The sequence below is a fragment of the Colius striatus genome, chromosome 1 (assembly GCF_028858725.1).
Source record: "Colius striatus isolate bColStr4 chromosome 1, bColStr4.1.hap1, whole genome shotgun sequence".
NCBI lineage: Eukaryota > Metazoa > Chordata > Aves > Coliiformes > Coliidae > Colius > Colius striatus.
Genome location: NC_084759.1, coordinates 122084118 through 122095712, shown reverse-complemented (window position 1 = coordinate 122095712; position 11595 = coordinate 122084118). Strand labels below are relative to the sequence as shown.

Here is an 11595-nt window from a genome sequence, read left to right as displayed (position 1 = left end):
GGTCTGCCAAGTAATTTTACTGAGGTCACGGCAGGGAGTGGGAACCAGTGCCCCTGGGGGACACTCCAGAGCCCTTCCAGAACAGCCCCTGGGGCTCCAGCCAGGCCAGCTCAACCTACTCATGGTGGCACAGAGGCCTGGTGGCTCTGAATACAAAGTGTACATCCTATAAGATGCTCTTGCTGGTGACGGCTGACTCAGGAGGGCTCTGAGTCTTCATCTTTCCCTGTCATTCAGTCGGGTTTAGGCAAGATGGGTTTGCAATCCCTTCAGGAGCCACCTCTGTGACCTCTAGCATATTGCTGTCACACTTCTTTAGAGGAGCCATCTCCCCACGCTGTCATCCCTCTCCCACAGCCGCCAAGTCTCTTCCCACCAACCGCAACCGAGGCCCACAGACAACAGCGCTCCACCCGATGGGAACAGCCTGGTTCCACATCGCAGTCTTCCGCGCTCAATGAGGGCAGGCCTGCTGGGCCTCAAGTCCCCGAGCAGTTGTTTAAGGCACAAACCCCGTTCTCCCGGGTGTCTGTGGGAGAGGCCCCGCGGCCCACATGCGGAGGACAGCACAGGCCTCAGTGGCAACGGCAGGGCCGGGGGCAGGGAGCTCCCCTCAGGCGCTAGGGGCTGGCGCCAGCGCACGCGGCGCCGCGCCCCGCAGCCGGCAATGCGCATGCGCGCTCCGCTCCCCTGCGCTCGTTCACTCGCTCCCTCCCGGGCCCGCCCTCGCCCTGCGCGCCCCCCGTGAGGTCATAAAGGTGAGCGGCCGTGCCCCAACGGGAGCGGGTGCTGCCCGCGGCGCCGCCCTCCGCGATTGGTCCGCGGCCGAGACCTGGGTTGCGTCTTCGGGCCGCCTCATCGCCTCGAGCCAATCGCGGCCCGCGCCCGCTCTACGCCTCGGGCTGCGGCTCGAAAACCGTCCCAGGGCTGTGTGACAAGAGGCTGGCCGCCCTTCGATTGGCTCTCCCGTTTCGGCTCTCTTCGGGTTGGCCCGGCGATAGCCGGAAGAGGGGGCTCCTTCCTATTGGCTGCCCGACCGCGCTGCTAGGGCGGCGGCAGCGCTTGCCCATTGGGCCTCCCTTTCGCTTCGGGGAGACTCGGCTGTGCCCGTGATGATTCCGTGATTGGTCAGGAGCCGTTAGAGGCTTTTCCGTAACGACCTGGGGATTGGTCCCGAGGAGGTTCGGCCATTTCCGTAACGGCCTCGGGGCTGGGGGCTATTGAGTGCGTCTGGCTCCTCGGCTGGGTATTCACAGAACGCGCTTAGGGTCGTTCCGCAGCGTAGGGCGGCAACGGCCATAGGCGGCTGCGCGGCTTTGGCGCACACGCAGAGTGCACCAGCAGGAGCCCGGCACGCAGCGGAGGCAGCAGCGGGGACAAAGGGACTGATCGGCAGGAACGGGGAGGGGGGCCCGGCAGGAGGCGGCCGGCGCCGGGGAGGGAGCGGCAGGAGGCTTCAGCCGGGCGGGCGAGTCCCACGTGCCTTGGGCGCCCGGGGAAGCAACAGCACCAACCACCGCCGCCAGCGCTCTGAAGCCGGTTGAGGAAGAGTCGGGGAGCCGTCGCCGTCATGGCCTGCGCCGCCGTCGCCGGCCACCGCCCGCAGTGCAGCGTTCTCAGCCTGAGCCGTCGCCAGCTGCCCCTGCGGGCGCAATGAGGAGACGCGCGGGAGCCGCCGCCTCAGCGCCGCACTGAGAAGAAGCCTTAGCGAGCGAGCGAGGCCGCCCGGGCCGCTTCACCCCTACGCCGCCCGCCGCGGATCCCGCCGCCCCTGCCGGATCCCTTTGCGAGGGGACGCATCACCTCCTGTCGGCGGATCCGGGAGCCCCGAGATCCCTCCGCCGTAGAAAAAATAGTCCCTTTCCCTGCCGCCTCCCTCAGAGGCGAGGGGGCAAGAAAGGAGAGGGGAAGGGGAAGAAAGAGGAGGAAGAAGAAAAGGAAGAAAAAAAGAGAAAGAAGACAAGAGAAACCCGGAGACGGGATCAGAGGAGCCGGGCCGTGAGCCTCCGCCCCATGTGACTGGCGCCCAGGGTGGGGGCAGCGAGGCCTAGCAAACCCCCCTCGCTCGCGGCCGGGAGCAGAAGCGGGAGCGGCGCCGGGGGGGCTGCGAACTGGGCGGAGGCGGCTCTCGGACCCACCGGCGCTGCCAGGAAGGATGGTTTTGTGAGAAACGTGCGGCGTGAAGAGGAGGAAGAAGAAGAAGCAGCCGGGCGAAGAGCGCGACAGAGACCGAGAGGGGAGGGGGCTTCCCCAGGGGGGGGAAGGGGGGGGCCCGGCGTTTCATGTGGCGCGACCCGCCCGTCTCCTCCAGCTGAGCGAGCGAGGGAGCGGCAGGCGGGCCCGCCGAGCCGCCGAGGCAAGGCGGAGGGGGAAGGCAGGAAGAGAGAGGTGATCGGGGCAGAGCAGGAGCAGGAGACCATGTCCGGGCGGCCCAGGACCACCTCCTTCGCGGAGAGCTGCAAGCCGGTGCAGCAGCCCTCGGCCTTCGGCAGCATGAAAGTTAGCCGTGAGTATCCTGCCGCCGGGCGCGGGGATAGGGGGGGATTCTGTCTGTCTGGCCCGGTCGGGCTTTTTTCCCCTCCTGCCTTCGCCGAGGCGGTACGGCGACGGGCGGGAGCTCGGCTGGGGGTTGAGCGAGCGGCCCCAGCCCCGGCTGAGGCAGCTCCCTTTCTCTCTCCTTCCCCACCCCCCCCCCCCCCCCGCGCCTTAACCTTGAATAGGCGCACGCCGCCGCTTCGTTTAGGGCCTGTTGGACAAAAAACGCCGGCTCGTTTGTCCTCTTCCTTAGCGTCTGATCGCTGCCAGCGTTGTAAGCGGCCTCTGGCTCACAAAAAAACCCCATTTTCTTTTCTTTCTCCCCGTTGTGAAACGGATTGGCAGCTCTGCCTGTATTTCCTTTTTATTTTCCCCTCGAAAGAGGGAAACGAATTTTGAGCACGCAGGTATGGCCGTGACATTAACGTTCATTATATGTTTTTAAGCACTCGCGGCTCTGAAGGAAAGAGCTTGGAAGATTTTTCCATGCACCCGTAGATCGGGTGTGAGCACCTTTTAGTCCAGCCCATTAAAAAAAAAAAAAGGAGGGGGAGGGGAGCTTGCAAAAGGTGTCTCTCTGGTATCCTCTAGGCTCTGATAAAATGCTTAATAGACGGGAAAAATTAATTATTTTGACGTGTGAGCCCATGGAATAGTTAGTTCAAGCTCGATATGCCTTTTTTGCGAATTTTCTGATCAGAAGAGTATTTTTAAGGTTGAGGCCTTTGCTTTATTCTGGACAGACGTGTTGATAATTGTGATTAATATGTGCCCATCCTTCATATTCTAGCTTGTGGGATTAGCTGCTTTATGTGAATTAAAAATGTGTTATATCTGAACACATGTCCAACGTGAATGGAAAAAGGCCCCGTTCTGAGTCTCTAAGTATTATCTCTGCGTTTATAATAGGGAATTTCTGAAGTCTTGATTTGAATATATTCGTTTTAACAACTAAATTGTTTTTCTGGCTTCATATTAATAACATATTGTTCAAAGCAATTTGCATTTTTCTTATGGAAATGCAGGATGGCATCTTTTATGGGACAAGGAATGCTTGATATGCGTTACCGTTCAATTGATCTATTTGATACTTGCGTACAGCCACATCTGACATGGCTCTGTGTGTGCCTATGTGCACATATATCACATTGTTATATGCATTTCATGCCTAAGTGCCGTAAGATTGTGAGCTTTTTGACAGATGAGGAATTCTGACGTTTTTCTGCACTGAAATGTCTTCCGCTGCGGTTGAAGCCTTGAAGAGAGTATTTGGCTCGGGATCCGTAGTCTACCTCGCATCTGCATGATCAGCATGCCTGCACCACTTAAAAAAACATGGGTGCAGTTAACCTGTATTAGCAGCATAAAAGGGTATGTTTGAGGTCCAACATTAGCACTTATTAATGATTCTTGGCTTGTATGGAGGAAAACTGTGAGTGACTCCATTTTAATTTATTGATTTACTTTATGCGCATACAGAATAGGAGGCAGATCTTCTTGATCAGTATTTCTGCAGGTTGCTGTCTAAACCAAACAAGACCTAGACCTGTCATGCTAAGCAACTAAATTTGTCTTATTCAAGCTCTGCAGCTCAATTCTTGAAAGGTCATTGATGCTCCTTTCCCGTTCATTTGAGGTCAAAGACTACAGACAGATGCTTGCCTGTGAAGAGGGTGCTAACTGATGCAGACTAACAAGTTTGCAAATATGATTCAATCCCAAGTGTATAACACTGAGGGAGAAACAAAGGCCGTAGCATAAAGCACATGCACTTGTGATAACCCCCACAGTCGCTTTAGTCATGTGCTCCTGGTCCTTCTGCTGTCTGGAAAAAAATATAAGAACAAAGCAAGAAAACCACTTACAAGGACTCTGTGGGAAATGCAGTTCATATTTTCAGTTAATTCATCCATGTAAGACAGTCTAGGGAAAGAAGGTTGTTTTTTTTGGTTTTTTTTTCTGCTTTGTAAGAGAAAAATTCATGGGTGTCAGAACAGGTTTTATTTTTCTAATTCTTGTGAGTTTCGGTAGCATCTTATGGCATGATGTAGCAAGTTAAATATTGCCAAGGTTGAATGCTTAGGTGGGGGGGAAATCACTTGTGAAGTGAACAAAGATTGCTGGACTCTTTGCTTTATGTTTGCAGACTGATAGGTAGTTACATTGAGCCCCCTTGAGTGAAAGCTGGGACAAAAGAGTCCTTGTGAGATAGGTGAAAACGGGTGGATTGGTATCTTCTGAGGTAGACTCAGGTCTTTTCCAGGTCATCAGGGAGCAAAACATGGATTTTTATGTCAACCTTTTTGCTTATATTTGTAAGCCTGAAGTAAAATTAAAATTATGAAGTCACTCTGTCTCTGCTGCACTACAACAATTATTTAGGAAGGATAGATCCAAGTGATGAAGAGAAGAATGGTAAAGTAGTGGAGAAGAGCTAACTGATCCAGTGTTACCTGGGAGGAATAGTACTAGAACCATATAGTGATTGCTCTTCTCCCCAGAGTAAATGGGGGAGAGTGAGCAAGGACTTTTTCATCTCTTCTATGCTTAATTTGTTAGACTTATTATGAGACTTTGTTCTCGGATGTTGGTAAGAGAGCCTGAGCCTTGGATGAAAGCATGGGAGATTGCCAACAGCTGCTTCTGCTCTGAGAAAGATGACTTCTCATGCATGCTGCTCTCGTTGCTTTGTAGTAGATATTACAAGGGGTTTTACATCTCTGCAAGAGTAGGAACCCTGTGTCCTCCTTATATCTCTTTCAAGCCATAATAGCATCGAGTGCTTTCTGAAATCTATTTTTGTTTCTCTATTAATATTTTTGGTCGTTTTGAAATCATTCCACCATTCTTTTCACCCCACCATATGGATTTCTACATTGAAATAATTCTCAAGTAGGTTATTCTTCATGCAGGTCTGTGTTGCTGGCTTTGTAGGCTTTCCCCACACACAAAAAAAGTGCATGTGCTCCTTGTGTTGAGCCTCTCCTTTCAACAGGAGGGAACTGAGCTTCCAGTTTTCCACTGGCTGATATTATCAGCCTGCTGGTTATAGTACAAGGGAAGAGATACAAGCTTGAAGCTTTCTTTTGTTCTTCACCTAGTTGTTCTTGCATTGCTTCCAGATGTACATTGTTTCCCATATGGGACAAAAATAATCCTGAAATATAAAGGATAATCATGCAACATGTGACCAAAAATATCTGTATAAAAATAGAAGGCTTGAAGCTTGCAGTTTAAAAATTTTCATCTTATGACTGTGGAATTGATTTTTTTTTTTTTTTTTCCCCCCCTTCCCTTCCCTGAGCTTCTGGAAAATAAGTGTTTCAAGTAACACCAAGTCCTTGTAAGACAGCAGCACTTAGCGTAACTGAAGCTAATCTTGTTGGTCTGCAGTAAAAAAATATCATGGTTAAGACTTGCCATGATTTTTTTTTTGCCCCATGTGCGAATGTCATGGTTCTGTAATTGTTTATGCAGAATTTGTTAACTTGGAGGGTGAGGAAGGCAATTTTGTTTGCTTTAGTTAATTCTGATGTTGTACACATACTCTTGGTTGCAAAATCTAAAGGACAGTCTTGTAATAATTAATTTTGGACTCTGGAAGAATGTTACAGTGGTTCCAAACTTCTTTTTTGTTAAAAGTTTTTCTTCTCAGATTCCCTGATTTTTCTACTCTAAAATTTCCTGAAAGCACAATAGCTTGGTAAACCTATGTTGCAGTGTACTGTTCACACATGGTACTACTGCTGGCATTTGAGCCTGGTGCCATCTTTTGTTAGTGTAATGGCTCTTTAAAAAGTGATTCATGAAGGAATAAAGCCTGGGAATTTGTTGCTCTCTTAGCTGCCGGTCGCAAGCCACAAGCACAGGATGTAAAAGTGACTACTTTTTAGGTAGCATGTGGTGTTGATGTGACAGTTTAATATTTTGTGATATCCAGGTAGATGTGTAGGAAAAGCTTTGGAGGAGAGCACCCTGGTCATCTTCAGTGAGAAGGAATGAGTAGGGCTGTTGAAACTGTCAGACCGATTGAGATAATGCCACCTTCTTGTTTCTCAACCCAGTTAGGGTAGGGCCCTCTCTATTGCTTTGATAGCAGTTTCTGCCTAATTGGTTTCTGAAACTGGAAGCCGCCCATCCCACTCTCCTTGCTGGAGAGAGGAAGATCACTCCCTTCCAGAAGCCTGCTGAGAGATATGTGTCTGGCTGTTGCTGATCCTAGCCCTGTCCAGCTTTGACTGCTGCTGAGTGAACAGCTTTCCTCATGCCTAAACTTGAACAAATTGCACCAACGGGGTCAGTTAATGAGTGCGTAAGCTGCAGTGAAAAGTGTCTTGTGCTACAGTACACCAGAGTCATGCATTGCAGTCTGAAAAGAAGTAAAACAGCTGTGTGCTATACTTAATTCTAACAGTGCCATATGATTTTCTGTTCATTCGTGTCATTAGGGGTGATTGAACAGAAAAATAATTAATAAAAAAGTGAGGCCTGCCCGTGGAACCTGTCAAATGTTAATTTGACTAATTATTCTACTGTCCCCCTCATGTCTTATTTTTGCAGGTTGGTGGTTTGGTTGTTTTTTTGTATTGTAGGACATATTGGAGTTTCTCCTGAACCTTTTCTTGTTGTTCCATGCTGTTCTGTTTGGCATGTTTCCTCCTTTGTACAGTGCTTCCCGGAGGTGATCCCCTATTGTATGACTCTTTGTATTTCTTAGCAGCATTTCAACCATCTTGTTCACCTTTTCACACAACTGTGGAAATCCATATGGCTTATGGCCTGTGTTCCTTACCTGTATGCATCCTGCCTCTGGATGTTATTGTATCACTTCACCCATTAACATGATAGGCTCTTGTAGGTATCACAAAGCAATAGGGGTTTGTGTACCCTGATCTGAACACCACACCACAGGCTGAAGGGTTTCCCACTACTGATCAAAGAGTTTTTAAATGTTGTGTTTTATCTTTAAGCGCTGTTTTAGGTAGAAGATAAAGGTTTTTGCCTTTCCTTTCCCATCTTTTCCAGTATTGGTGTCCAGTTTGTTCATCATGGATCTTCATAATGATACAAATCTGTGGGATATTGGATATTGCTCTTCTCTCATTCCTTTGTTCTTTCTTGAACTGGATGAATGTGTGATGTGAAGAAGATTCTGAAAGCCTGTAGGATGTATGTGTCTGGGAAATACCTGCAGTTAAAGCTTTGTGCTCTGACCCACTCGAGCGTTTTCTGAAATGAATTAATGCTAAACCCCTTAGTTATTTGAACACATTAGCTAATAATATGCAAGATGGTTGGAGAACACGAGCAGCCTTTTGATTCAGACTGTTGAAGTGTCTTTGTTTTGAATGACTTCATGAGTCCCATCTTAAAGTGCCAGGTGTGTTACCTTTGAGTTTCCAGAAATTTCCATAGACTTAAACATATTTTTCCGGAGTTCTGTCCTTTTTGTTTTTCTTTAAAAAAAAAAAAAAGCAACCCAAACTTTACTCTGAGGACTTTGTCGCCCATATCTAGTGTGGGAAGTGCTAAAGTGGCTGTCTCCTGCAGAAGCTCTATGGCTGGTGGAGTTACTTGGCAGCTTTCTAAATTTAATGAGCATCCACCCAGTGCATCCTTGAAAGATGAGGAAAACTTTTTTAGTCAAGCAACTATGAATAGGAGCTAATTGAAAGTTTAAATGCCTCTCAAAACATCTCCTCTTTTTTTTTTTTTTACCTAAGTCAAAGTAAAATAAAAAATTTTGTCAGCTCTTCCTTTAAAAAGCCACATAAATACATGTTTTTATTTACATATGTTGGAAATAAGTGCTAGTTACAGCTTTTACAATGTGGCAAAAAAGATGCTCCCTTATAGAAGGGTTCAAGAGTGATGTCCTCTCTTTAGCTGCAAAACCAGGAACCCCTTTGGCATTCCTCATCTGATGGAGATTGTTGCCAAAGTGGTGCATACTGCCACTAGGGAAGATGTCAACTTGGAGATATGATGATATATACCACTTCATATTTTTGAATTGGTTTAAAGTGTAGCCATTTATAGAGCGCGTCGCAGCAATCTGGTCTTAAGGTGAGAAAGGTGTGAGATGTGGTAGCAAGAGACATCTTTGGGAGAAATAGCTATATGAGCTTCTCTGTCTCATTAAACAGAAGCCTGAAATGAAGCTCTCTACCTGAAGCTTTTGCAAGACAGATTCAGATAATCCCTATAGGTAGACAGAACTGCTTTCACCAAATCTTCAGAATCCATCATGCTCCCATTGTACCAGCTTATCATGGCATAGAAAGAGGATCTTGGTGTAGTCCATGAGACAGTACCTGTTTGACTCAGTCCTGTGTGCTCTGACACTGCTCATGTGTTACGTCTGCAGTAGAATAGATGAGGTAATTTGAACAAATCAGTGTTGGAGACTTTCCTGAAAGCATTCATATGTCGTCCTGTGAGAGCTATCAAAAATGGTGGATGCCCAGAAGTCATAGTCATGTACCTCTGAAAGAAGCGGACAGTGATTTTTTTTTTTCTTGTTTGATCAATGCTATCAAAGAATCTTTTCATTAGGCACTCTTGCCACAGATGACCTGTCTGTTCAGAAAAGGAAATAAAGCAAAGCAGTTCGTTTCTGTGCTTTTATCTCTTGCAGACGGGAAGTAGACCTAAGCATTTAAAGCAATTTATGTTCTCACCTAGTCTATCTTATGATGGAAGAAAGGAAAGTGGTAAGGTAGCTTGTCAGTGTCAGGCACTGAGGGTTGGTGGGTTTTTTTGTTTGTTTGCTGTTTTTTTGTTTTTGTTTTGTTTTGTTTTTTTTTTTTTTTAGCAAAAAAACCATTCAGTAATAGCTCTCTGTGATGGTACCAGTCCTTGCCAAGAGTATTGCTGCTTCTTCATAGCAGTGAACCTAGTATTTTATGGCTTAGCCTCATCAACTGAGGGACTGTTAACTTGGTATCAGGACCGGTTCTTCTTCCTGCACATGCACTTGACTAGTGAGTTATTAACTGGGTGAAAGTGAGTTGCCAAGTATCTTCCATGTGATTAATTTCCTGATGACTTGCAGGTTTCTGCATCAGTAATGTGGAGCTGATTTAGCTGAAGGAATGGGGCTGTGGAGTTGCAGAAGGCCTTGCTCCCTGCTGTAGGAAATTCACTGTAGCGTGCTTGCTTATAAGAACTTAAAATAGTTTCATGACTTTGTAATGGGCTTGAATAAGGCCAAGTATTTCTTGCATTGCAGGTTATAATGACCAATGTAGTCACGTTGAAAGTCATGAATAACTTATGTTAGTATCATGATATGATTGAGTAAAATTCTTTAGAGACAGCTGCTATTAATTTTCCTTTCTTTAGTTAGCTTCTGTTGATTTTGAGTCTGGAAAGGCTACAGGAACATGTAGAGGTATGGTTCAATGTATCTCTTCTGGTAGTTGGGTGGATTTGAAGGAACCCGTTAGTAGTGCAGCTGCCTGACAGTAGATGATCATGAGACCTGCTGATCAGAAGACAAAGGGGAGATGTTCTTGGCTGATACCACTGGATAAGTAGTGCTGTGGAGTGTATATGGGGCTTCATAACACTATGCTGCTCGGCTTACATGAAGTGAGTATAACAGCAAGAGTTGTCATGGACTTTTGAATCAGAGCAACTTAGGAGGAAAGAAGTTGGGTGTTGACTCTGAAGTTATAACCAGAAGGGAAGGACAGCTGAATTTTTCCAACCAAGGCAGACGTCTTACAGCCATACTGTAGAAGATCATCTATTTTGACTTTTTTAGTAGGAATATAATTCTTGTTGACTACAAGCTCTGTAGTTCAAAGGAGTTTCTTTTGCCAGGAATTCATGAAATTGTTTAATTTTCTGACAGGCAAAGAATATGTTTTGCAGAAAGATAAACTCAAATGTCACTGTTGCTGCAAAGAAGGATTTTTTTTTTTCAGTGTAGAAAGAGGAAAGACTATTTGGTTGCAGTTGATAGCACCAATCTGTTTGGTTTTCTTGCTGCAAACAGTTACATGGAACCTGTGTTATTATTTGCATCCCATCTCTCATATGCTTCATTTGTTTTAAGCATCTATTAAAAAAAACAGACAGCACTTTGAATTGACCTGTATGAGTGGGTTTCCCTGAGGGAGGAAGGGGACATAAATTCATCAGCCTAAATAAACAGAAAATTTGGTTGTTGGCCAAGTAAACTTGAATCATTTGGCACAGATCTGTATCCCTGTGAATGAAGTCCATAGGCATAAATAAATTTCCCCACATTTGTGGGAGGTTGAGTATCAGCATCAGAAAGAATGTTTTGTGCCTTGCTCAGAGAATAAAAGCCTTTTGTCAAGGCATACTTTTTTGCAGGTGAGTAGATGTAAGGCTTCTGGAATGGTTTTTTTTATATATTCAGTTGCTCAATTGAAACTTAAAGAAGCGGAAAATAATGTTGACCTTGAAGATCGTATCTGTTGACCATTTCACTTCTAATCTTGCAGACTTACTCATGGCTGCATGTACTGGCTCGGGAGCCACACATATGTAGTAGTCTGAAGTTACCATTTTTTTTCTGCATTCATCAGAATGGAGAACCCTTACTAATCAAATTTCAGTTTTGGGACCTTTGAAAGAGGTTTTCAAAACATGATAATTTTGGATTATGTGTTTTAGTAAACACAATGGACTGCAGAGTAGATTTGAGCCTTGGGGAAACCCTTTAAAGGCTAGGTGGTTTTTTTCTTTGTCTGTTCTTCACTTCTAGTGGATCACCTAGTGAATGTACTAGAGACAAAAGCGTGAGGGTTTATGCAAAATAGGAAAACTTTACTCTTCTTTAAATTTTGGGCCCAAACTTTGGGTAGTATTTGTCAATGGGAGGGCAGGGAGAGCTTTGATTGCATCTCCCAGAAGGGCAGGTGCTGAGATTTTCAGATTGGGCTTGACTTTGAGCTTGCACTTCCTTGAACAGTAGAGTAGAGGCATAAGTGAGTTTGAGGTTGTGTATAGACTTTTCCTTATGCAAGTGACACGGATATCACAGTTGAGTATGGTTATTGGACTCTTTAGTTTGCCTGCAAATTC

General features: G+C 46.3%; 1 protein-coding gene across 1 annotated transcript in view; it reads left to right on the top strand.

The window, feature by feature from the left end:
- Positions 1–1123: 1123 nt before the first annotated feature.
- GSK3B (glycogen synthase kinase 3 beta) overlaps positions 1124–11595 on the top strand; it is a 155858-nt gene continuing 145386 nt past the window's right edge. Inside the window, exon 1 of the mRNA XM_062005361.1 lies at positions 1124–2506. Coding sequence (XP_061861345.1) covers positions 2419–2506 — 88 coding nt within the window. The 5' untranslated portion in view covers positions 1124–2418. The remainder of the gene's footprint in view (positions 2507–11595) is intronic.